Source organism: Delphinapterus leucas, chromosome 17, assembly GCF_059928025.1.
Source record: "Delphinapterus leucas isolate spDelLeu-1000000601 "Yukka" chromosome 17, BTC_Dleu_Yukka2, whole genome shotgun sequence".
Lineage (NCBI taxonomy): Eukaryota > Metazoa > Chordata > Mammalia > Artiodactyla > Monodontidae > Delphinapterus > Delphinapterus leucas.
The window spans coordinates 78,579,842-78,604,335 of NC_143145.1; the positions used below are offsets into that span (position 1 = coordinate 78,579,842).

General features: G+C 38.5%; 1 protein-coding gene across 6 annotated transcripts in view; it reads right to left on the bottom strand.

The window, feature by feature from the left end:
- RAB2A (RAB2A, member RAS oncogene family) overlaps nt 1–24,494 on the bottom strand; it is a 76,142-nt gene that overhangs the window by 32,195 nt on the left and 19,453 nt on the right. For 3 of the 6 annotated variants that reach the window (XR_016388557.1, XM_089899125.1, XM_022595345.3), the window contains exons 2-3: nt 15,032–15,103; nt 8,250–8,317 (exon numbers count right to left, since the gene is read on the bottom strand). Coding sequence is in view for 3 of the 6 variants with exons in the window: in XM_089899125.1 (XP_089755251.1) it covers nt 8,250–8,317; nt 15,032–15,103 (140 nt within the window). In the remaining 3 variants the exon portion in view is untranslated. Of the gene's footprint in view, nt 1–8,249; nt 8,318–15,031; nt 15,104–24,494 lie in introns of those variants that run through there. The other 3 variants (XR_016388558.1, XM_089899126.1, XM_089899124.1) reach the window with 2 other exon arrangements.

Genomic DNA, 24,494 nt, shown 5'->3' on the forward strand with positions numbered 1-24,494 from the left:
AAATTTTTTTCTCTACTTAATCAATTTTCTCTGTTATTTGATATAAAATGCTTGTCAAAAGGCAACAGGACAAAAAGTCATCTTTATATCCACTTGTGAAAACAGACTTCAGAGATTATGCAAAATCGGTTACTTTCCCTTCTACCAGTGGCACTAATGTTCTGCTTTTTAAGAAAGGCTGGTGTGGGATATGCCTTTTGCCTCTGAGTTTAAAATTGAGACAGTTCTTATCAAAAACACTTTTTCATTTTTAATCACTTAATTTCTACCTTTGAGAAAAAATAAGTATGTAAATTAAGTAAACAAAGCCAGTGTTCACAATTTTTGTATTCAAAATCTACTAAGTCCTTGAAAAATACTCATGTTTCCATATTCTGAGTTCTGCTCTCCAAGTGTAAATATTAAGCCCTTCCCACCCTCAGAATGCACATGGACAGTCAGGTTCTGCCCTGTGCTAACACTGATACTCAATGCTGTAATTCTTGTTGCCGTCCCACTACACTCCTGTCCCCCAACCCCGGTGCCTAGCACTGGGTCTGGCACACATCAGGCATGCAGAGAAAGCCTGCTGAGTGAAAGAATGAATTCTAATGTCTCAGTCAAATGCACAAAATGGTCATTACTCCATCCCACCTAAATGAGTGGACATCAGTAAGTCCTGACATACTAAGATTCAGTAAAAATAACTTCTCCCAAGTGGAAACTAAAGATTAGACCTTCTTTTGGTAACCCGAAAGCATTTCTGGCACTTAGAATAATGTCTTATGATAAATTAGATACTGAGAAAGCCATCACATAAAAGGGCTGTAAAAATAGCCAACTCGTTTCACAGAGTTTGAGGTTAAAACACTAGATGATACTAGTTGGAAGCATGAAATTAATTACAGTCATTTTTATATAATTTATTGAGACACATCTTTCCCAAAAAATCCTTTCAAATCCAAGTTCAAAACTCAAGCATTATGGGAATGTCTTCTTTAACTGCTTAGCATGGGAAAATTAAGGACTAGAACAGTGTGAATTATATATACCAAGGAAGGATCATGTGGTAAACAATACAGAAAAAGATAAATATTAGTTCAAAATGAAAATCAAGCTTAGGCTCTTGTATCTCCCAAGCCTAAACAATGAGCAATGGTAAAAGTTCTTTAAATCAATCTTGGTGGGACCTTTTGTGGGAGGAGTTAAAATGAATACAGTTGACCCTTGAACAACACCGTTTTGAACTGTGTGGGTCCACTTACATGTGGAGTTTTTTTCCATGGCAAACAATACAGTACTATACAACCTGAGGCTGGTTGAATCCACGGACACAGAAGAACTGCGGATAGGAAGAACCACAGATAGGAAGGACCAACTATAAGTTAGACCCAGATTTTCGACTGTGTGGGAGTTGGCAACCCTAACCCATGTTGTTCAAGGGTTAACTGTACACTGCTATAGATCTTATAGAAGAATTATAAGATCTAAAACTTCAGTGTTTCCAGTCTAGATAAGAAATAGTAAAAGGGAAAAAGTTTAGGAAAAGCACATATCTATACACCATTCCCATTCCTCCTGAACTGTTTTACAAAGAACAAACATGTTGCAATATGGAAATAATGTATATAATGCATCACTTTATACTGAATCCACTGAATCTGGATGGATTTTGCCCATCATTACAAAATCAAAAACTCCAGCAAATAAAAAATGAAACATTCCAAGTGAGGGCTGTGAAGGTAACTGTGCACCTTGAAATTTAGGATCACTGTGTAATAAGCGAAGATCAGTGTTCAGAACAGTTTCCAAAATCTGGAGACCTGGCTTGTCGGGACAACACCCCACACTCTGGCCTAGTCTCTGTCAGTGGTGCTGGTAGCCTTAACATAAGTCTTGCCCGATAACGTGTTTTATTACAGCTTCTCCAGCTATAAACAAACTGTTAAACAACTAACTGCAGAAAGCTAACCCAACGGTTATGTTGATCACATTAAAGCAAAGTAATCTAGTTTTTAAGAAGCATTTTAATATAAACCTATTCAAACTGTGATCGACTGATATTGTTTTAAATGAAAAAGAACGTCAACTTAGGGCATATAGATGTTTTTGATCCTCTTCACTATAAGATGCTGGCTTAAAGAAATTTTAGAACTTGGAACTGAACAGGATATAGAATTCTTTGTATCAAAAGAAAGGGACGCCTGGGACTTCCCTGGTGGCACAGTGGTTAAGAATCCGCCTGCCAATGCAGGGTACACGGGTTCGAGCCCTGGTCCGGGAAGATCCCATGTGCCGCGGAGCAACTAAGCCCGTGCGCCACAACTGCTGAGCCTGTGCTCTAGAGCCCACGAGCCACAACTACTGAGCCCGCGTGCCACAACTACTGAAGCCCACATGCCTAGAGCCCGTGCTCCCAACAAGAGAAGCCACCGCAATGAGAAGTCCGTGCACCACAACGAAGGGTAGCCCCCGCTCGCCACAACTAGAGAAAGCCTGCGCACAGCAACAAAGACCCAACGCAGCCAAAACTAAATAAATAAATTTATAAAAAATAAATAAACAAAATAAAATAAAATAAAATTTGTGCCCAGGATTTAAAAAAAAGAAAAAAAAGGGACTCCTAACAGCAGCTAAGGGTATAAAGGAAAATGCATTTCATGAGACAGGAACTAAGTGAACAGCACCAGAAAAACCTGGTTGGGACAGCCAGAGTAGACCATGAGCTGCCAACTCACAATACAGCTCTGTGATTTCTAGGAAAAAAAAAAAAAAATCAGCAAGATACCAGATATGCAAAAAAGCAGTACAGAAAAGTCCGCCTCGGGAGATAACAGGCATGTTCATTTTGAGGATACTTACTACTAAAATTAGAGCCACAGAACACGTGTGAAAAAAAAGCCTTGTAGCCCTCCATTTTCCATGTGAGGATTGTTAAATTAAATAAACTTGATTCTTTGCCCCAATACCTTTAAAATTGACCTCCAATTGCCAGATAAAGATTCCCCCAAATTGGCTTCTCCGTGTGCCTAAGTCTTTCTTTGAAACAATTTTTGTAGTAACCAGTCTGGCAACTTAACTCCTCCTCTTCTGTTATCTCCATAATATAAAACTTCACACACACCAAGCTACTGTTAAAAAAAATCTCTACCCTGAATGTAAGTCCTAAGCTCTTGGGAGTCTGATCTCTATTTGTTTCTCTAGAATTTTATATTATTATTCAATAAAAGTCTTGTTCATACAGCCATTTTTTTTCCTACTGGTATTCTGCCCATATTCTGAATATTCCTGCTTTTGTGCCTCTGTTTAAGTCTTTGCCTGAAAATCTTTCTCCTCTATCTATCCAATTTCTATTCCCTTTGAGGACCAGTTCAAGCCCCCTAATCTTCTCACAAAGCTAGGAAGCTTGCCTACCACAGCCTATACTTACCCTTTTCTCCTCACAAATCCAAAAGCAATTTCATGTGATCATTTGGTTCTAATACTATTGATTAGATAAAATGAACACACTGCTCAAATGCTTATTTTTTTTCCTCCTTAGTTCTCCTTGAGGGAGAGCCTAACTCAGAACACTGAAGTATATTTATAGTGGACACTCAAATATGTTATCTTGATTGATCCCAAACAGCCAATGAAGTTAGAAAATTAAGATTTGTGAGAATCAATATTACAGTAATACCTCTTACTTTCATTGTTAGTCATTTATCTAACAACTCCAGCTACACAGAACACAGCCAAGAGCCAAAAAGAAAAAAAGGATTTCTAAGTAGCCAAATAAGTTGTCCAGTGCTCAAGCATGGAATCTCAGGTAGTTTACTAAACAGACTCAACTTAAAAATCTAGACCTGTGATCAAGGAACTGCTATCACCGAGGAAAAAGATTTTGAAATCTACACACAAGAGCAAGACTTCTGGTTGGGACGACAGCAAGATTAGTAAGAATCACAGTAATTTTTAGGCTGCCTCAGTGACCACAGCAAGGACGGAGAAAAAGTCAACTGGGACTATTTAATTCTAGGTCTTTTAAGGGAGTTTCATACAGAAATTAAAGTAGATCCTGGTAAGAGAAATAAAGGTTGTGACTATCTAGGAAAGAAGAGATGTTGAATGCTTTAACAAATTTAAGAAAAGTTACTTTGAAAAAAGACTCAGGATGCAATTGCTGACTTCAGATTCTTCTAACACTGCCATATAAGAGAAACTGGAGACCACAGGTGGGAGGTAGACATTAATGTAGAATGACATGTCTAAGATAGTTTCCTGTCCCTGTGCTTGTTCAAGAAAACGTTGATAAACAGCTGCCAAAGGAGGTGAAACAGCTGGACCTCCAAAGGCCTCTCAACTCCTGGGGCTGGGGGGCTGGGGGGCTGGGAGCAAGGACTGGCAGAGGCAGGACTGCTCCCCGGGGCTTGGCTCCAGGCTCTTTCTCTAGCGCCCCTGAACTCTGGTCACCCATCCTCACTGCTCCATTGAGACAACAAAAATTCTCATTTTGGGGGTAAGAAGGTGGATATGAACTGACACATTTTACAAAGGACCAAAAAATGCCTGTGATTTGCTGAAAAGGTACTTTCAGCATATAGGTTGCACATGATTTTCTACATAGTTTCACTAACTTTTATTTGATGGGAAAAATATTTGTCAGTCTAATGTAAAAATATTTTCAGGGAAGCTGAACAGACACATGGACTTAAAACATCCATACTACAAATTCTGGGGGGAGAATAAAATTTGGATATGCTGGGAAGGCAACTGAAAAAGTAACAAAAAGCAAAAGACAAGCAAGAACAGAAAAAGGTGGGTAAAAACTGGACGAGGGTCTGAGAGTGAGAATGGAATTGGGTACAAGGCATGTTTCTCCTTTGACTTACCTTGACAGATACCAGGAATATCAAACATTTGACTTCCCGTAAAAGAAAATAGGTTACAACAGGGGCAGCGGAAAGTGCTTTAAAGGATACACTGATAACTATTATCACTGCTTCTGGCAAGGCCTTCGAGGAGTATCTGTTGGCAGCTGTACTTACTATTTTTGAAAGAAAGCAAAGATGCTGGATGTGGAAATTTTGCAAGGAAAACCCCTTATATTTATTTTTATTGTGAATGGAAACAGATATACAACGGATGACAAACATCCTAAGATACTGAGACTCAGTCATTGGGAACAAAAATTCAGTTTCTTAAGGCTGATGAAACAAACCATAATATTTGGCAAATTATTCCCTGAAGGACTCTGGGATGGGTTTGTAAATATCCTGGGCCAGGAACAGCCATGACCCTTGCTACTAAAAACACAGCGTGCTATACAAATGTATAGACACGCTGCAAAACGTTAACGATATGGGAAACTGTGTTTCACCAGATATAAACTAAGTGTGGGAGCAACCTTCATGTGTGTCAGATAACATCTATTAAAGAGTTTCAGAAGTTAGCTATGAAAGAAGAAAACCAATGATAAGAGGAAAACCTGTCTGTAGGGCACAGACTCAAGAAACTTTCATAAGTTAACAGAGTTTTTTGAACAGTCCTTAAAATCTGGCCATGGTTCCTAGCACCCTCCATTTGGAAGCCCTGGAATTCTTTCGGGGGGGGGGTCACAATGTCTTCAAAGATGCCAGTCTCTTCGTGTTAGACAAAGGGGAAAGAAGACCACCCCCTGCCCTTCAGAGTAAGTGTGAACAAGAGGGTTGTTTTTGTTCTATTCCCCTTTCATACTGTCCAGCATAAGTAATTATTATAGATTTCTTTTGAAAGATCACTGCAGGTAAAACAATTAACTCATAAACTAAGGGGAAAAAAGGTACTTATCAAAAGAAGGCATGACTAGTTATTCTAGAAAACAACTGGGGAATGAATGATTTGTTCAAGTTTCGAAAAGAGGGGAGGGATTATTTAACAGAATACCTTAAGGATAGAAGAACAACTGAATAAACAAAATGAACTACAATGAGGTGGTTTGTGCCTAAAATATCATACAATTTTTATTACTATATTAATCTTTCCTTTTGAAACCATGTACTTTAGTAGACGGTATCTTTTCAGCACTTCCAATGATCCTAAAGTTGCTTAGACAGAATGAGATAGATACTTCACTCATTCATTCAGTAAAATTTACCAAACATTGCATCAACCAGTATAAACTAAGAATACAAACAAGGCACAAAGTTGAATAAGACATAGATGGTTCTTTCCCTCATGATGCTTATTCTGAGGAGGGTAAATATGGGAACAAAAAAACTCTGATAACAACGGGGTAAGAGCTATAACAGAAATATGCATAAAATCTTAAGGGGACAACCAGCTATCCCATGGGGGTCAGAAAGGCTCCACAAGTATTGATACCTGAGCTAGTCTTAAACAGAAAAGGGGGAAAAAGTACTTCAAGCAAAGCAGGTATTTATGCAAAGTACAAGGTATGAAAAACATATTTATTAAAGAATTTATTAAAGAATAGCAAGCAGTTTGGTTCACACTGCACTGCAGGATGTGTGCTGCACAAGTTTATTAGCTAAGGAAGCAAGTTGGTTTATGTTAAAACAATCCTTCTGAAAAAGAAGTGAAACTTTTAATACAGAAGTAGAAAATACTTCCTTTTGGTTAGAGATCATTAATTTTAAATCTTCAGGAAAGAAGGGACTGTGCATATTTTACTTTTTGTCTTGCATGGAAATGCAGTTTTGAAGTCATGTCGCCTCAAAGAATATAAATCCAGAAAGTTATGAGATGCTACTGGCTGGGAGGGGAAAACACTAAGAAATGGTAAAAGCATAAATCTTTACTGCAAAAAGAGGAAATAAGAAAGCATAAAAACAGAGTCCAACGTATAACTCTGGGACAGAGCAAGATAGAGATTTGGGGTTTTCCATTTCAAGGATGATTGTGTGATGCATGGGAAGGATCAGCCTTCAGAAACTTGCTTGGTCTTCTTGAGAATCCAGTCTGTGAGACTGAATATTCTTCAAGGTCTTTCCTTCAATAATGGCTATTAAAGGTGACAGGTGAGACACTACGACTGCATGATTAGGGGAAATAAAAAAAAAAAAGACCGGAGTATATGATGATAAAATTCCCCATATTTTATATTTCATTTACTAGTTTAGAGAGATGCTCTTTGTAGGAGACCTTTTGGTTTTTCTCAACTGGGGTTCTGTGAAGAATAAAGTCCTAACTGCCCTAAGGTAGTGGTACTCAAATTGTGATCCCTGACCCTGGGGAGTCCCTGAGTCCTTAAGGGTCCATGAGATCCTCCACTTCCCAACTACCTATTTGTGTGAGGTTATATTTTCTTCATATACTTCAACAAAACAACACATAAGACTCAATACAGGGGCAGATATGAGAATCCAGCTGTCTTCTACGAAGCAGACAGTAAAGAGATTTTTCAAAAGGTAACAGAATGGCACTCTTCACACTGGAAAAAATATAGTTTTTTTGTTTTGGAAAAACAGTTAATTTCTATAAAAATTGCATCGTTTATCCTAACATACAATGAGTTTATTATGGTTATTGTACAATGAATTAATCATTAACTATTTAATAAGCTTCTCAGTTTTAATTTCTAATATGGTAAATATTGATAGCTATAAGCCACATAAGCAAAGCCTCTTTGAGGTCTTCACTAATTTTTTAAAGTATAAAGGGATTCTGAGACAAAAAACTTTGGCAACCTCTACCTTGAAGCATCCATTGTATATAATAAAGTAACTTCTCTTTTATGCATAATATAGGAAGACAAAGAAAACAGTCACTCAAATCATTTTCTGTGGTTCAGATGAGAACCATTAAAACACTACATAACAAGATATGTAATAGGCACTCAATGTATATAAATGACAGAATCAGGAACTGGAGCAAGGTAGCTTCAAGTGGTTGGAACTAAATCATACTTTTAAAATAAATGAATAAACTGTCAGATCAAGTGACTCTATCGTATTGACATTCATGTATTTTACTTCTTATGTGTATGTTAGACATACTGCTTGTTTTTCTTAAAAACATAGTTTCTAGAGCATTTCTGTTTAGATCCCATAGACTGAGCATTCGCTCAAATATGTTCACCAAAACCTGACACCTCGGGTACCACTGTTTGAAAACACTGCATAATAAAAACGAATCTTTTCTGGTACCACATTTTCCACCATGGCTGCAGGGGCGTTGGTGTCTAACAAACCATAACAGGCATAAAATAACATTAAAATAGAACAAATGTATAATGTAATTTTATAAAACAACTTCACTGAGGTCATACACTGTATTTTTGCTATACTTACTGTATCCCAAATCTGAAGTTTTATCTGTTTCCCATCAATGGTTATCATTCGAGCACCGAACTCTACACCTGAATAGGACAGAAAATGTTTTGTTATACAAACTAGTGGGAATATATTTCACATTTAAGGATTTTTTTAAAAAGGCTGTCTATTTCTAGCACATGTTATGCCAAGTGACATACAGATTAACAAATACAGCTCCTATCCTTAGAAAATGTATAAGCTAAGGCAGAGGCTAAGGATATAATTAAAACACTAAGATATCTGAGTCTAGTGTAGTCAAGAAACCAACTGTGGTCTTCATGTTTTGCAGGCTCTGTAATATTTAAAAAATCTAGAAATGAGATTCAAGAACCATAATTATTAATCACAAATATTAAAATTTCTTAAAAACTATTAGTGTGGTATAAAATTCACTAAAACGGACAGATGAATTTCAACATCATCGTCTTGGTTCCCAGCATGGGTTATCAACTAGGAAAGAAATCTCCAAATCCACCCACTAGAGATGACCATTGTTTAAACATATTTTCAGACATTGCTCCATGAATAAAATACACACAGAAGTATACAATTTTACATAAATGGGAACACATACATGCTGTTCTGCAATTTGCTTCTCAGTCACTGTGTCATCAACATTATTCCATACCACAAAGTATCTTTACAAATCAAAAAATACATAAAGCTATGCTATTTTTTGATGGCTGCATAATATTCCTGTGTGTGTGTGTTATCTCTCTATATACACGCATTTTATTAAGTTGGTTACTCTATTGCTACAAATTTTGGTTGTCCTCAACTTTTCACTAAGTAGTTGATGCTGAAATGAATTTTTCAACTTATGATTATGATTTTTGGCAAATTACAGGAAATAGGATTGCAGGTCAAAGGGAATACAAACTTTACACTTATCAGTTTACTACTCTGGCTTTTTTCCCTGCATATATCAGCTCTTTTGAAAGTACTCATTTAATCATCAAAATAGGAGGAGGAGAAAAAGAGGGGGTAATTTCAGAATAGCAAACAACTGTGAAGGCGACTCTGCAAGAAGTCTATCACTCACATTACACCACATCATTACTGCTTGGAGTGTGTTCTATCAGTATTTACATCAGAGTCAGGGTGAAGGGAAGACACATATGGTCCCCAGAAACCAGATGTCATCCAGGCAGAAAAACAGCTTTTAGTCAGTTGCCCAGGAAAGGGCATACTGCCCAGTGCCAGAATTCCATTTCAGCATCTCCTATAATTCCCCCAACTGTGACTAGGAGAGTGAGTACAAAGGTAACTTAGCCTCCCAGAATATGTAACTTGATGGAGTTTCCGCTCTATATTTTATTACTTATTCCATCCTAGGGGCATAGTCAACACAAAGAAACTAACAGTATGTTTCTCAGACTCAGAAATACAGGAAAGCCAAAGAAAAGGGACCTAGGAGTCATGATGTACTAGAATGAAAAATGCAAAACTATAAAACTATGTCATATAAAACCATTACAGTGGGGCTTCCCTGGTGGCGCAGTGGTTGAGAGTCCACCTGCCGATGCAGGGGACACGGGTTTGTGCCCCGGTCTGGGAAGATCCCACATGCCGCGGAGCGGCTGGGCCCGTGAGCCATGGCCGCTGAGCCTGCGCGTCTGGAGCCTGTGCTCCACAACGGGAGAGGCCACAACAGTGAGAGGCCTGCGTACCGCAAAAACAAAAACCAAAAAACAAAAAACAACCATTACAGTGTTTACATATTTATCTATCTACATGCATTTATTCATACATACTGTGTCCCACAGGGTGGGGGGCACCCAAAACAACCATCTACCAGCTTACCGTTAGTGACACGAAAACGAGTAGCTGAGGAAAGAAACCAGTGACTAAGTATGGGACAAATGTTCTTTGAAATATCCAGTATTTAAAAGGAATGTTCTAAAGTAGAAAATTCTACACGTCAGCAAGATAGTTGACAAAATGGAGGCCTTTTCATGAATCTATTGTTCTTTTGTTGTTGCTGTTGTTGTTTTGTGGTACACGGGCCTCTCACTGTTGTGGCCTCTCCCGTTGCGGAGCACAGGCTCCGGACGCGCAGGCTCAGCGGCCATGGCTCACAGGCCTAGCTGTTCCGCGGCATGTGGGATCTTCCCGGACCGGGGCACGAACCCGTGTCCCCTGCATCAGCAGGCGGACTCTCAACCACTGTGCCACCAGGGAAACCCTCATGAATCTATTGTTTATAACCACAGAGAGAAATCCTATTTTTCCTTCCACTGTCATGGATGGGTTTTTAACCACAATCCAAAAACATCTGCATGGCTCAATGGGATTCAAGATTTCTTAAATCCAATGCATAATGTCAAATTTGATGAAAAACAACTGCAAATTAGAAACAGACCCTTGACTGACACCAAGGGTGGGCAGGTAAGGGCAAGCAGATGCTCCTTCTCTGGAAATGACATCCTGGGCAGAGGGATAAAGATAGTAAAACTTTTCTTTTTTAACATCTTTATTGGAGTATAATTGCTTTACAATGGTGTGTTAGTTTCTGCTTTATAACAAAGTGAATCAGTTATACATATACATATGTTCCCATATCTCTTCCCTCTTGCGTCTCCCTCCCTCCCACCCTCCCTATGCCACCCCTGCAGGTGGTCACAAAGCACCGAGCTGATCTCCCTGTGCTATGCGGCTGCCTCCCACTAGCTATCTACCTTATGTTTGGTAGTGTATATGTCCATGCCTCTCTCTTGCTTTGTCCCAGCTTACCCTTCCCCCTCCCCATATCCTCAAGTCCATTCTCTAGTAGGTCTGTGTCTTTATTCCCGTCTTGCCCCTAGGTTCTTCATGACCTTTTTTTTCCCCCCTAAATTCCATATATATGTGTTAGCATACGGTATTTGTCTTTCTCTTTCTGACCTACTTCATTCTGTATGACAGACTCTAGGTCCATCCACCTCACTACAGATAACTCAATTTCGTCTCTTTTTATGGCTGAGTAATATTCCATTGTGTATATGTGCCACATCTCCTTTGAGGGATAAAGATACTAAAATTGACTGGCAACCATCCCATCATCTGCTGTAGGATGGCTTTTATGGTCTCTGCCTCGTGGCCTCTTAAGATGCGTCATTCCTGCCCGTTCCCAAGTCCATGTCCCCACCCTCCTGTGGGTTCTTTATAAAACTCCATATATTCCCTTTCCTTAACTTAAGCCGTAATTGAGTTTTGGTATATTTATCACTTTAATCAAAGTAAATACACAAGAGATTACTGAAGCTTAAAAAGTCCTTAAACAAAGATTTTGCCCCTAAAAACACATCCAATTTTAAAGACATGTTACAAGAAAATCAGGATTGGTTCTAAAGCAGGTAAATATAATAAGATTGCTATTTTAAGTTCACTTATTAATAAGGTCAGGACAGAGAATAAAAAAACAAGAAGTCAAGAAACTAGTTAAAAGGCTACTATATTATCCAGGAATGAGATAAAGAATGATGATAAGAAGATAAAGAATGGTATACATCTCCAAAGAAAAAATTGACAAGCACTGTTGATTACTGAAAAACTATGATTTGTTTTCCTATCAAGTGAAACAGAAACAAAGAATTCAATTTCAGCCTCAAAAACATTAACTCTTTCCCATTTACCTTCTCACAACTGGGTTCAATGCAGGTTTTACCTTTGTATTCTATGTGGCAAAAGAAAATACTGAAACCTGAAGTGTCCTAGAACTCAAAGAAACAAACAAAAAACCCAAAAACCTCATACTTCTCTTCTGGATAGAAAAATTTTATTAAACTTTTTCCTTAAGTATGTATATATGCTTGAGAATCTCATTTAGAAAGTTTTCCTTATCTTTTTCTTTTTTTCTTTTTTTTTTAATGGGATAAACCATCATCCCCTATGCCCTTGAGGCTCTCTTCCCAGATACATTTTCAATTAACAGCCAATTTGGCTGCCAGAGAAATTACCTGTGGAACCAAAGGCTGGGCCTCATTTACCTGACACAGTCAGGGAGTGATGCTTATTTTCTTCTTAGATGTTAGTCACTTTCAACCTTCCAGGACAAAATACTCTGAAGGTAAATACACACTTTCTAAATTACCTCTAGATCATTACCATCCTTGTAGAGTAAGTACTTGCATCCTTGCACAGTATCCATTTACTGAACATTCAATAATCGATACCTACTAATTGTGTGACCCTGAGCAAGCTAAGTTATTAAATCTCTTCTGTGTTTTAGTTTCTCTTATTTGTAAATGGTATTAATGATATCCATCTCATAAATTTTTTTTCAAGATTAGAAGAGTTATTACATACGTGCAATCTAAAAAATGATACCAATGAACTTATTTAAATAGAAACAGACTCAAGGACATGGAAAACAAACTTCTGGTTACCAAAGGGGATAGCGGTGAGGGAGCAGGGGGGAGGAGCATAAATTAGGAGTTTGAGATTAACGTAAACACACTACAGTATATAAAATAGGTAAACAACAGGGACCGACTATATACCACATGGAACTATACTCAGTATCTTGTAATAACCTATAATGGAAAAGAATCTTAAAAAGAACATATATATATGTATGTATAACTGAATAACTTTGCTGTACACTTTAAACTAACGTAACACTGTAAATTAACTATACTTCAATTAAAAAAAAAAGTTACTACGTACAAAATAAGTGCCCGGCACACAGTAAATATTTGGTATGGGTCCACTGTCATTATTATTTTATATTATACCCTCCTCTACTCATCAAGCAAAGGCAAGTATGCAGCAGAATCAAATACTGCCTTATGCCTATTTTAACAATCACTCCAGCATTCCTTTAAAAAACACGTGCTAATTACCTTCTAAATTGTTTTTATGTCAGAAAGATAAATTCTTGTGATGGGTGTCACAAGGTATAGTAGTCAGGGTCCAACCAGAAAAACAGAAACCATACGTAGGTATTTAAAACAGAGGGGATTTAAAGTAGGGAACTGGTTACATTAAAGGAAGGGCTGAGAAGCCCAAGGAGCAGAGGGTAAAGCAACCCAGAGATTAGGAACAGCCGGAAGCTGCTGCTGTCCCTAGGCCGGGGGCAAAGAGAGAAACCAGGGTTCCCAGAGCCCAGGAGCCAGACCATCAGTGGGCCTGTCAGGCAGGGGCTGTGGCTGAAGCCACGGAGGGCACACAGTCTCAGCAGAGAGGGGAGAAGGCCCTCAGCTTCACTTTGCTTTTAGCCTCCTAACTCCCAGTGCCTCGCATCAGCGAACACAGAGGGAAGCCAGCTGGTACAGTTACATGGGTTACAGTTTTCTAAAAACTCCCTCTGGTGTACTCCCCCTTACATAGGCTCCCACAAGTAGAGCCTATGCCGATTTCTAACAGCAGTGAGGCTCAGGCCCATCCGCCCAATCAGGTGTGCCCTAACAACTAGAAATTTACACGAAAGCTTCAACGAAAAGGAAGACACTTTTGTCTAGTACCCTATACGTAAAACAACTGGCTAGTTGTCTCGGGACCAAATCATGCCTAAGAGATGGCCTCAAGGTTCAGACCTACGGAGCAAAGAGCAGATCCTACACAAGGATGAGCTCACCAAAGTTAAACTGCACCACGACGATCAGCATGAAAGAGCAGTACCTGTTTTACCCATCATTACTGGATATAATTAAAACTATCAAAATGAAAATAGAACCACATGTTCTTATTGATAGTAGCCAGTAAGGAAAGATTTTAATATATCTACAAAGTACATGTGGCTTGGTTGAATACTATTAACTGATCTAATAATTTGATTCGTAAACTCTATCTTCGATTTGGCATTTTAAAAGTACACAGGACATGAGAATCACCTTGTTATGAATAGTGAGTTAATCATATCTATAGAACATAAGCAGTCACTGGCTCAAAAGATACATTAAGCTATCAATTGTAAAGTTTAACTAGATTTCCAGTTACCTTGTTTCTTCATGGTTGACTAATCTCTAATTGTTACTGGGCTACAGCCATAGAAGAATAATCTAGATTCTTTAGCTTTCAGGGTATAAATATAATTTTTTTAAAACAGATAAGAACCCTGAAACACTATGCTTAAAGTTTTTAGTTTTTCACTTAATTTTACACTTTCGCATATTAATGAATATCACTAATAATAAAAACTAGTGTAGCTAATAGTAATAACAGCTAATATTTGTTGACCATTCCTTACCAGTAACTGTCTCATTTATTCTTCACAATTGAGGAAACTAAAAAATGCTTGATGGTAGTTTTTCTCAATTAATAATTATAGGTAAGCCTAAAGCACTTAACATGCTGCCAGGCACTGTTTCAATGCATCATATTTATTAACTCATTTACTGTTCAGAATAATTTTGTGAGGTGGTTACCACTGTTTTTCTCATTTTACAGATAAAGAAACTGAGGCATGGAGTGGGAAAGTGGCTTGCCCAGCTAGTTAGCAGCAGAGCCCTGATGTGAACTCTGACAAACGGGTTCAGAGTCTGCTCTTAACCCCTCCCTATGATATACTGTCTCTCAATCAACTGTTTTATCATTAAATACAATCAAAATCAAGTATTAATGTCTTGCTGCATTCCAACCACTTTTACAGAGTTGGGGAATATTATTTTTACTATACATACTTATATTTTTTTAAAGTGATGGAGACTAAACTCTGTACAGCAACAAATCTAGTTTCACTGACTTCTGACTCATCACTGATGGAATGAGCCCTCTAGCACATTCCATTCCCACTACCCAAAACTTCTAAATGCTTCTCATCTCTTTATAAAACTTACCAATAGTAAGATCATGTACTGGCTGAAACCTCTTGTCTGTAAACTGTAGCAATAAGCATGATTTACCAACACCTGAAAGTTAAAAGAAAAAAAATTTAAGGGACAAAATTCACAGAAATTAAGAAATACTTCATACGAGTACTTGGAAAAGAGGCAGCTAGGGTTTCTGGTGCTCTGAGAACACAGTCTGCCATGATTTTTCAGTGCTCTCATTTCTTGGGGAATTAGAGGGCTGATGATTTGGGTGAAAGGTGTTGACCAATCCAAAACACCCTTTTCATCCTTTTGCATTCATTCAGCATTTCAATCAGAAAGATGAGAGTGGCGGCAACTCCCAGAGACAACCAACCAGGTCCTCCCAGCAGCCTCTACACCACAGGACTCATGCAGTGAAGTGTTCATGCACTTCTGTTTTTTCCGTAGTAGTGAAAATATTTTAAAAACATAGTACTTTCCTCTTTTTATAGTTTATTTTATCTTAGTCTCCTATAAACAAACAAACAAACAAGTAAGTGTTCGGGATCTACTTTTCTGGGAAAAGCTGCTCACTCTATCTTCTGGCTGATCCATTTCAGGATCGACTCTATAATCTGAATAGCATTCCTTCACTCTATTATTGAGGTCTTGAGTAACTTCCAAATTCCCAAATTAAAGGCAAATTTTCTATATACATCCTACTTGCCCTCTGAGGAGACCTGAATATTGAATACCACACCACTTCCTACTCATTTTCAGGCCTGTAACCTCACACTAGACCGAATCTGCTTACTTGGTAGCAGCCTACACTTACAAAACACAAAGGCAGTCATCACTTATTCATTCATTCACTTACTCAAAAAGTCTTCATCAAATACTAACTGTGCACATGGAAGGCTGATATGCTTCCTTCCTTACAATCTAGCTCAGGGAGAGAAATTTAACAGAATGAGTGCACAAATAACCTATACGAACTGTAATTTGAAATAATTATAATGACTGCCATTTGAAAGAAGAAAATAAAGTTCTATGAGGAAGAGTAACAAAAGAGACTGAAGGGCCGGAGAAGGTCTTTCTTAAGTGATGCAAACTAAACTGTTCAATGTCTTCTAGATTATCCGCTCAATGAGAGAAGGACAACGAATACCTTGTCACTTGCTGCCTGTCTTAAGGCAGAGATAAGTCACTTAATAATTTTGCTGAATGACTGGCCCTAGTGTCAAATGCTACAATGATTGTCAAAATGCCCAGTAACAAATCAAATACATGGTCTACTGTGTGTGTGTGTGTGTGTGTGTGTGTGTGTGTATGGTGTGTTTTAGGAACTATTTTATTTGTTCAAAGTTTTTTGAATGTTTTAAGATTCTAGTTAACTGAAAATAAATTGGAATTTCAAAACATTTGACCTTGGTTTTCTTCTCTTTCTTTTATCCACAATTTCTCTTTTACATTACAAAAGGCACAAACTCCTTAGATTTCTAACACCCTTGAATAACCTTTCAGATCTAGGAGAGAAAGAAAAGAAATTTTTTTTTAGTTCTTTGTGTGTTTTAAAAATTTTTATATTAGAGTATAGCCAATTAACAATGTTGTGATAGTTTCAGGTACACAGCAAAGGGACTCAGCCATACATATACACGTATCCATTCTCCCCCAAACTCCCCTCCCATCCAGGCTGCCACATAACATTGAGCAGTGTTCCCTGTGCTATACAGTAGGTCCTTGTTGGTTATCCATTTTAAATATAGCAGTGTGTACATGCCAATCCCAAACTCCCTAACTATCCCTTCCCCCCATCCTTCCCCCTTGGTAACCGTAAGTTTGTTCTCTAAGTCTGTGAGTCTGTTTCTGTTCTGTAAACAAGTTCATTTGTAACAGAAAATTATTTTTTAAGTGTACAAAATAGGTGAACAACTGAGATGTGAATCTTCAGTTCTGTTTTAAAAAAAGAGGCTTTAGGGCTTCCCTGGTGGCGCAGTGGTTGAGAGTCCGCCTGCCGATGCAGGGGACACGGGTTCGTGGCCCGGTCCAGGAAGATCCCATATGCCGTGGAGCGGCTGGGCCCGTGAGCCATGGCCGCTGAGCCTGCGCGTCCGGAGCCTGTGCTCCACAACGGCAGAGGCCACAACAGTGAGAGGCCCGCGTACCGCAAAAAAGAAAAAAAAAAGAGGCTTTATTTTTAAAAGCACTTTTACAGGTTCATAGCAAAATTGAGCAGGAAGTACGGCAAGTTCTCATATACTCCCTGCCCCAGGGGAGCACAGCCTCCTTCCTTATCAACGTCCTGCACCACAGCGGTAACACTGGTTACAACTGATGAACATACACTGACACATCATCACTTAAAGCCCTCAGTTTACATCTGGGTTCATTTTCGGTGCCGTCCATTCCATGGATTTTGACAAATGTATAATGTACCCACCATTACAGTATCATACAGAATAGTTTCACTGCCCTAAAAATCCCCTATGCTCTGCCTATCAGTCCCTCCCTCACTCCTAGCCCACTAATCTTTTTACTGTCTCCATAGTCCTGCCTTTTTCTGATTGTCATATAGCTGGAATCATATGGTATTTTAGCTTTTTCAGATTGGCTTCTTCCACTTAGCAATATGCAATTAAGATTCCTCTGTCTCTTTTCTTCATTTCTATTTTTAACATTTGAAATTTCCCCATATGGTATAGAAAAAAATAATTAGAAATCACAGAATTTATTACTGAGGGACCTCAAGAATCATCTCACAGTCTGATAATCATTTAAGCGATACAAGAGCCTGAAACCCTTTTCTTACCTCACAACAGAGTATGGATTGCTCTAGCAATAACAATACCACTTATTCTGACCAAATACTGACTTCACTTTCAAGACACCATATTCTTTCTTCAGGTAATCAAAGTATCTTTCAATGCAGAGAACATATCCAAGTGCCACTGTGGTGTTTCCCAAGTCTCCTTAATCACCTATCTGTAGATCATTTGTCAGGATCGGTTAAATTTACAGGTAGCTCATCTTATTCAATATATGTTGACTTCTACCATTTAATTCTGGATAAAATACTTGGGGTTTCTGGCTCACAATCACCAACACTTTTCCAGATTGCCAAATTGAATTAGCTAGTCTTTTTCTCAGTCCTCAATTTATTTGATCCAGAAACAGGATCTGTTTATGTCCATAAAATATTTCCATGTAGTTTATCTACCTACAACCTCCTTGAAAATGATCACTTCTAGCTTTAACCACCTCCTTGGTCCCTTGATTCTGTGACAACTGCTCTTCTTCCATGCAAGCCTTAAATACTGGAGGTTTCACCACCATCTCATATTTGGTTATCTTTTCTCTTCAGCTGAGAGAACTAATCCAGTTCTATAGCCCCAACCTACACGTATAAATTAGTCAGTGATTACCAAATCCATCTCTCCAGCCACCATCTTAATTAATTTCACTTTTATTATATCCAATTGCCTACTGAACATGTCCACTTTAATTCCTTCAGGGCTGAAACTCAAACTTCCAAAACCGAATCCATTCCTTTTCATTTTCCTGCCTACCATCCTTCCAACAATTCAGAACAAACTCAGCATCTCCTTCAGTATTTCCTTATCTCTGGAGTTGGTTCCCAGGGCATCACACCAACAAGAAAATCACAGTCATCCTTAATTCCTCTTCCTCCTTTATCATCTACAGCTAATGGCTCACCAATCTCATGAATTCTCTCAGAAACATCTTGAATTCCACGTTCTCCCCTCCTCTTAATCCTCAGTGCTCTAGTTCTGGTCCTAGACATGATCTTTCTGACTTTAGCCTTTGTCCTTTCTCCGACCTACTCGTATAAACCTCTGTGAAATTTTTGCTAAAATGCACATGATTAACCCGCTCTCACGGAATATTGTTTAAAATATAAAATTCAAGCCCTTCGAAACAGTAAACAAGGTTCTTTGCATTTAGGCTGAAAAACTGTTATTCCAATAGATCACATTATCATACCACAGTCTAGAGACCCTAGATTTAAGCATAACACACCATCTCCTGTCCTCTGAAATGACACCATGTTTTTCCCCCGTATCTCTTACCAAGGAACACTTCACTCCTTGGCAACTCTAAACTCATGCTTAGAGATTCCAGCTTAGGGATTCCTATGCCTTCTTCACTAAAGCATTCCTGTTCCAAAGATTCTACCAATCCTCAGGCAGAACTAATGGTACATTGGATTTCCATAATATTTCATTTATGCCTCAAAACCCTGGTCAGAATCTCAGCTGTCACTTTACTAGCTGTAACATGGGGCAAGTACTTGACCTTTCTGAGCTTCAAAATCCTATCTACAGGGCTTCCCTGGTGGCGCAGTGGTTGAGAGTCCGCCTGCCGATGCAGAGGACACGGGTTCGCACCCCGGTCTGGGAGGATCCCACATGCCGCGGAGCGGCTGGGCCCGTAAGCCATGGCCGCTGGGCCTGCACGTCCGGAACCTGTGCTCCGCAACGAGAGAGGCAACAACAGTGAGAGGCCCACGTACCGCAAAAAAAAAAAAAAAAAAAAATCCTATCTATAAAATGGGGGAAACTCCTACACTTTGGTGAACTGTTGTAAGAATCAAATGAAATAAATAAATGTAAAAGGGCCCCTCTACAGTGCTAGTTACCTGTGTCCAGTTCCTAAACATTCTTTGAGCTGTTTATTTAGGACATGTGCCTTTTTCTATATGCATGATATACTGCAATAAAAATAACAACATTACGGTCTTTCTGATGCATCAGCTTGACTAGGGCCCTCTCCACTTATTCAATCAAAGACTAATCTGGGTGTTGCTGTGAAGGCATTTGGCAGACATAATTAAAGTCCATAATCAGTTGTGTCTGGTATAAGATAGAGGTCCAGTTGCATTCTTTTGCATGTGGCTGTCCAGTCTTCCCAACATCATTTAATGAAGAGACTGTCCTTTCCCCCACTGTGTATTTTTGGCTCCTCTGTCATAAATTAATCGACCATATATGTGTGGGCTTACTTCTGGTTTCTCTATTCTGTTCCACTGATCTATGTGTGTTTCTATACTAATACCATACTGTTTTGATTACAATAGCTTTCTAATATAGTTTGAAATCAGGTAGAGTGTGGTGCCTCCAGCTTTGTCCTTCTTTCTCAAGACTGCTTTAGGTACCTGACCACTCTTTAATTAATACAAATTACTGCACCTAATAATGCCGCTGTTAAGAGTTCCTACTATGAAGTCACCTTACCTTCTTCCTTTACTCAGGGTCCAACACACTGTCCTCAGCAGGATTCAGTGTTGTGAGAATTGACTATCTGACTACCACATGAATGCCAAACGATTACAAGTAACACTCATTAAAAATGCCAATTCGTAAAACCCTCACCCCACAGATTCTGATTCAGTTAAGTCTTTGGTTAGGCCCAAGAATCTAATAAACCTGCCAGTGACTTTTTTTAGGCAACGGGTCCTTCTCCACAAGGAACACTGGCATAAGTGCTAGGTATTCTACTGAAGTTTATTTTCCTAGTCCTAAACCGATTTCCACCAACTTCAAGATAATTAAAAAAAACTGATGATGGCTCCATTTTTAAAACTGTAAGACAAACAGCTTTAACTTAAAGGATGTGGAAAAAGCAAAAATATAAAAGACCAATTCCTAACTACCGAAGTTTTGTCCAACTGTCATCCTGAAATCATGGCTGCATACTGTCATCTACTACACTGGGTTCTCAAAAAACAAAATGTAACAAACCACGAATGAATGACCTATCTACATAACTGAAAGTAATCCACTGAAGAGTTATATGTTTTAAAATCATACCAAAGAACTGACAGACCTCAAATACAGATCATACAGAGATATGGCAAATTGGTTTAAATGTTAGTAGCTTATTTTGCAAACACAGAAAACTATATCCTTTGTGCTAACATTCCAAATCGAAAAACCGTGAAACATGAAAAAACAGTAAAGTCTGCTGCTCTTTTTAAACAGAAAATTAATAAACTCAGCATAGACATTAGAAAGAATACAAGCTTTACAGTTGTAACACCAGTATTCAAGTCCACCTGTATTATTTCATAACTTGTGACCTCAGACAAATTAGTTATAGAAACTAAGCTCCATTTCCACATCTGTAAAATGGAAAAAAGAAAACATGGCATTCCTACTTCAAAGGAATATCATAAGGCTCAAATGCAAAAATTTTGAATTGTGCAAATTCAGAAGTTCAATAAAAAGTGTTAGAGGATTCTTCAGGATGAATACAGCTGAGGAGCAAAATTTCCAACCAAACCCATCTGACCTTGAGTTCAAATTTTTAAATATATATTTTCTAAAATTAACTGAAGAAAATAGTCACAATCTATAATTTTCTTTTAAATAAAAGGACTTCAGAGTTGTTTTCATGCTGCTGGTTTTCCAAACATCATCCCCCTCACATGTACGATAGCAATCCTCTCAATTACTGCAACTAGATACTAATCTGGTGGCTTACTGGAGTGAGTGGAATGGTTCCCAAAGAGATATGTCCAAGTCCCAACCTCTGGAACCTGTGAATGTGGCTTTATTTGAAAAAAGGATCATTGCTGATATAATTAAGGATTTTGAGATGAGATCAGCCTGGATTCAGGCTGGGCCTAATTCCAATGACAGATGGATATGCAGGAGAGAAGGCCGTATGAAGACAAGAGGCAGAGAATGGAGTTATGCTACCACAGCCAAGAACACCTAGAGACACCAGAAGCTGGAAGCAGCAGGAAGGATTTTCCCTGGAGCCTTCAGAGGGAGCATGGCCCTGCCTATCCCTGGAGTTCAGACTTCTGGCCTCCAGAACTGTGAGAGAAACAGCCTTTTATTGTTTTAAGCCCTGAAACAACTTTCTGATAATTTGTTAAGCTGCCCTAGAAAACCAATGCACTTATCAAGAATAATCTGCCTTCCTTCTTCACCTTAGATTTTTACATTGCTCGTCTCCCACTCTTGTTGACTCCGTCTCTAATAATTCCTACTGTAATCAATAAAGAGACTCAAACACCAGAAATATTGAGAGAGTAATAAGGGAAAAAGGAAGCAAGGAATACAGAGCATTTATTTGAAAAATCTCTCAGTGAAGGCTAGGAGGGTAGGAAAGAGACAGTCACTCAAAAAATATTTATTAAGTACTCACTATATTCCAGGCACTGAGCTTAGTAATAAAGAAATTAAAGAAAGTTCTCAAGAGGATGTAGCTTTAAGAACGTAAGACATCTTTTCCTCAAAACTGGAAGGTATAGAAACAAATACGCAGACAAGGCTGAAAGACTTGCTAAAGAATCAACAAAATGAAAAGGAAATAGGAAGATGTGGAGAACTAGTCCTCCTTCCCTTGATGCAAATCATCTACCGCTTTTCTTTATCTTCGTTTTACAATATTAAAGTACCCCAAGTACTAAAACACTTTTTCTGAGATGAGACCAAAACCATGAAAATGAGTAAAGCAGATAACCTCAGCTGAAAGTCTCTGATTCCTTAGGCTAGTATGCCTTATACATCAGGTCTCTGCAATATTTATTTAGCATACTTTAAGAGCTCTTTCTCCAACACTCAGTGACTTTTTGTCCACTTAGCTAACAGCTACTTATTTCTAAAACTCAACTCAAATGCTGTAACCTCTAGGAAGCTTCCATAGTGCACACCTACCTTCACAAAGTGAGTTAGGTATTCTTCTGACTCTTAAATATGGAGACTTCCTGGCTGTGTGTGTATATAAAATAATCAATATAATTGTCTGGCTTCCGGGAAGAAAACAATATCCTCTGCTGTAAATGCAAGAGGAAGGAACACTGCCAGGTTTCTGTGATCTCCCTCACCGTGTGTATGGCACGGGCTCCAGGAATCACATCCAGACCTGAGCTCAGACCAACAGATGAAGAAGGCAGGCCTCACTGAAGGGTAAAACACAGGCTTAGAAGAGCTCCAACCACTCTCTTTATTCAGCCACGATGGGGACTGGAGAAGCCTTAACCTGGCAGTTTATTTCTTACCCTGCAATCTTTATGAAACCTCCTCCGCAGTTTGGATTTTTGCCCCCTTAGTTTCTACCTCCGTTTTCTGTCCCAGGATCCCATCCAGGACACCACATTACACTTGGTTGTCGTGTCTCCTCAGGCTCCTCTCGGCTGTGATAGTGTCTCAGACTTTCCTTGCTTTTGATGACCTGGACAAAAGTCTTGAGGAGTACTGGTCAGGTATACTGTAGAATGTGCCTCAGCTGGGATTTGTCTGATTTTTTTCCCCTGCGACTGACTAGAATACGGGTGTTTGGGAGGAAGACGACAGAGACAGAGTATGATTCCCATCAAAAGGGTACATACTATCAACATGACTGATTATTGCTGATGTAAACTTTGGTCACCTGGCTGAGGTAGTTTGCCAAGTTTCTCCACTGTAAAGTAATCCTTTTGCCCTTCCCTTTTCATACTAGATCCTTTGGAAGGAAGTCACTGTGTAGCCTGATCCTCTAGGCTTAACAAAGTTTTAACCTCTGTATTCCCCCTGCCCGGTTTCTCTTTGTATGATGTCATATTTCACCTCCCCCGATATCCAGTCTTCTGCCCTTCCATAATGTTTTAACAGTATCATGTGTTTTTGTTACTTTCATATTAAAAAATATATGAAAAAGAGCTCACATTTGGAGTATGTACTCCTCTGAGATGGAAAAGTGCCTGAAAATGTTTTAATTTTTTCACTCCCTACAACATCCTCCCCTAAATCCTGTTAATTCCAACTGTCACCAGTATCCTCCTCTTCATTTTCACTATCATTGTCTTAGATAAGGCCTTCGTTACTTCCTACCTGGACCACTGTAGTAACCATCCAACTACACCCCATCTTTCTAATCTGTCCTACATATGAGTGCACCAGAGATGGATGAGAAAAGATAGAAGGACTACATTTAACATCTAGTATGTCTCTGCCGCTGTATTACAACATGAATATATGTAGACATATACATATACATGTGTATGTGTGTGTGTATATACACATTTAATTTCTAATTTAGTCGTAACTCTAGTCCTGTACTCTTTCCTTTAAAAACTTCAATATATTCAGTAGTTTACACAGCCAGACACCATGCAAAAGTAAAGTTTTACCTTTATTTTTTTTTTTTTTTAAGTTTTACCTTTAAAATAGCTATGATGGTATGCTTAGTTTTTTCATGGCATGCTGTTGTTAAAAGGAGGTACAAATAAATGAACTAATACTAAGAGCTTTCAGGATTTTCCATGTGCTAGTTAAATCATTCTGCTGTTTGATAATGTTGCCTGTATTGCTTTCAAATGTAATATTAAAATTGCTGTGGTTATACTGAATTCTCAAAAAAAAAAAAACTTCAATATTTTCTACTGTCTACAGAATAAAGTTCAAACTCTACCTTAACCTGTCACAACCTAGTACTTACCTAAGTCCAACATGTCTAATGAACTTATCTTTCCTTATTTCCACTAACTGTCTGACAC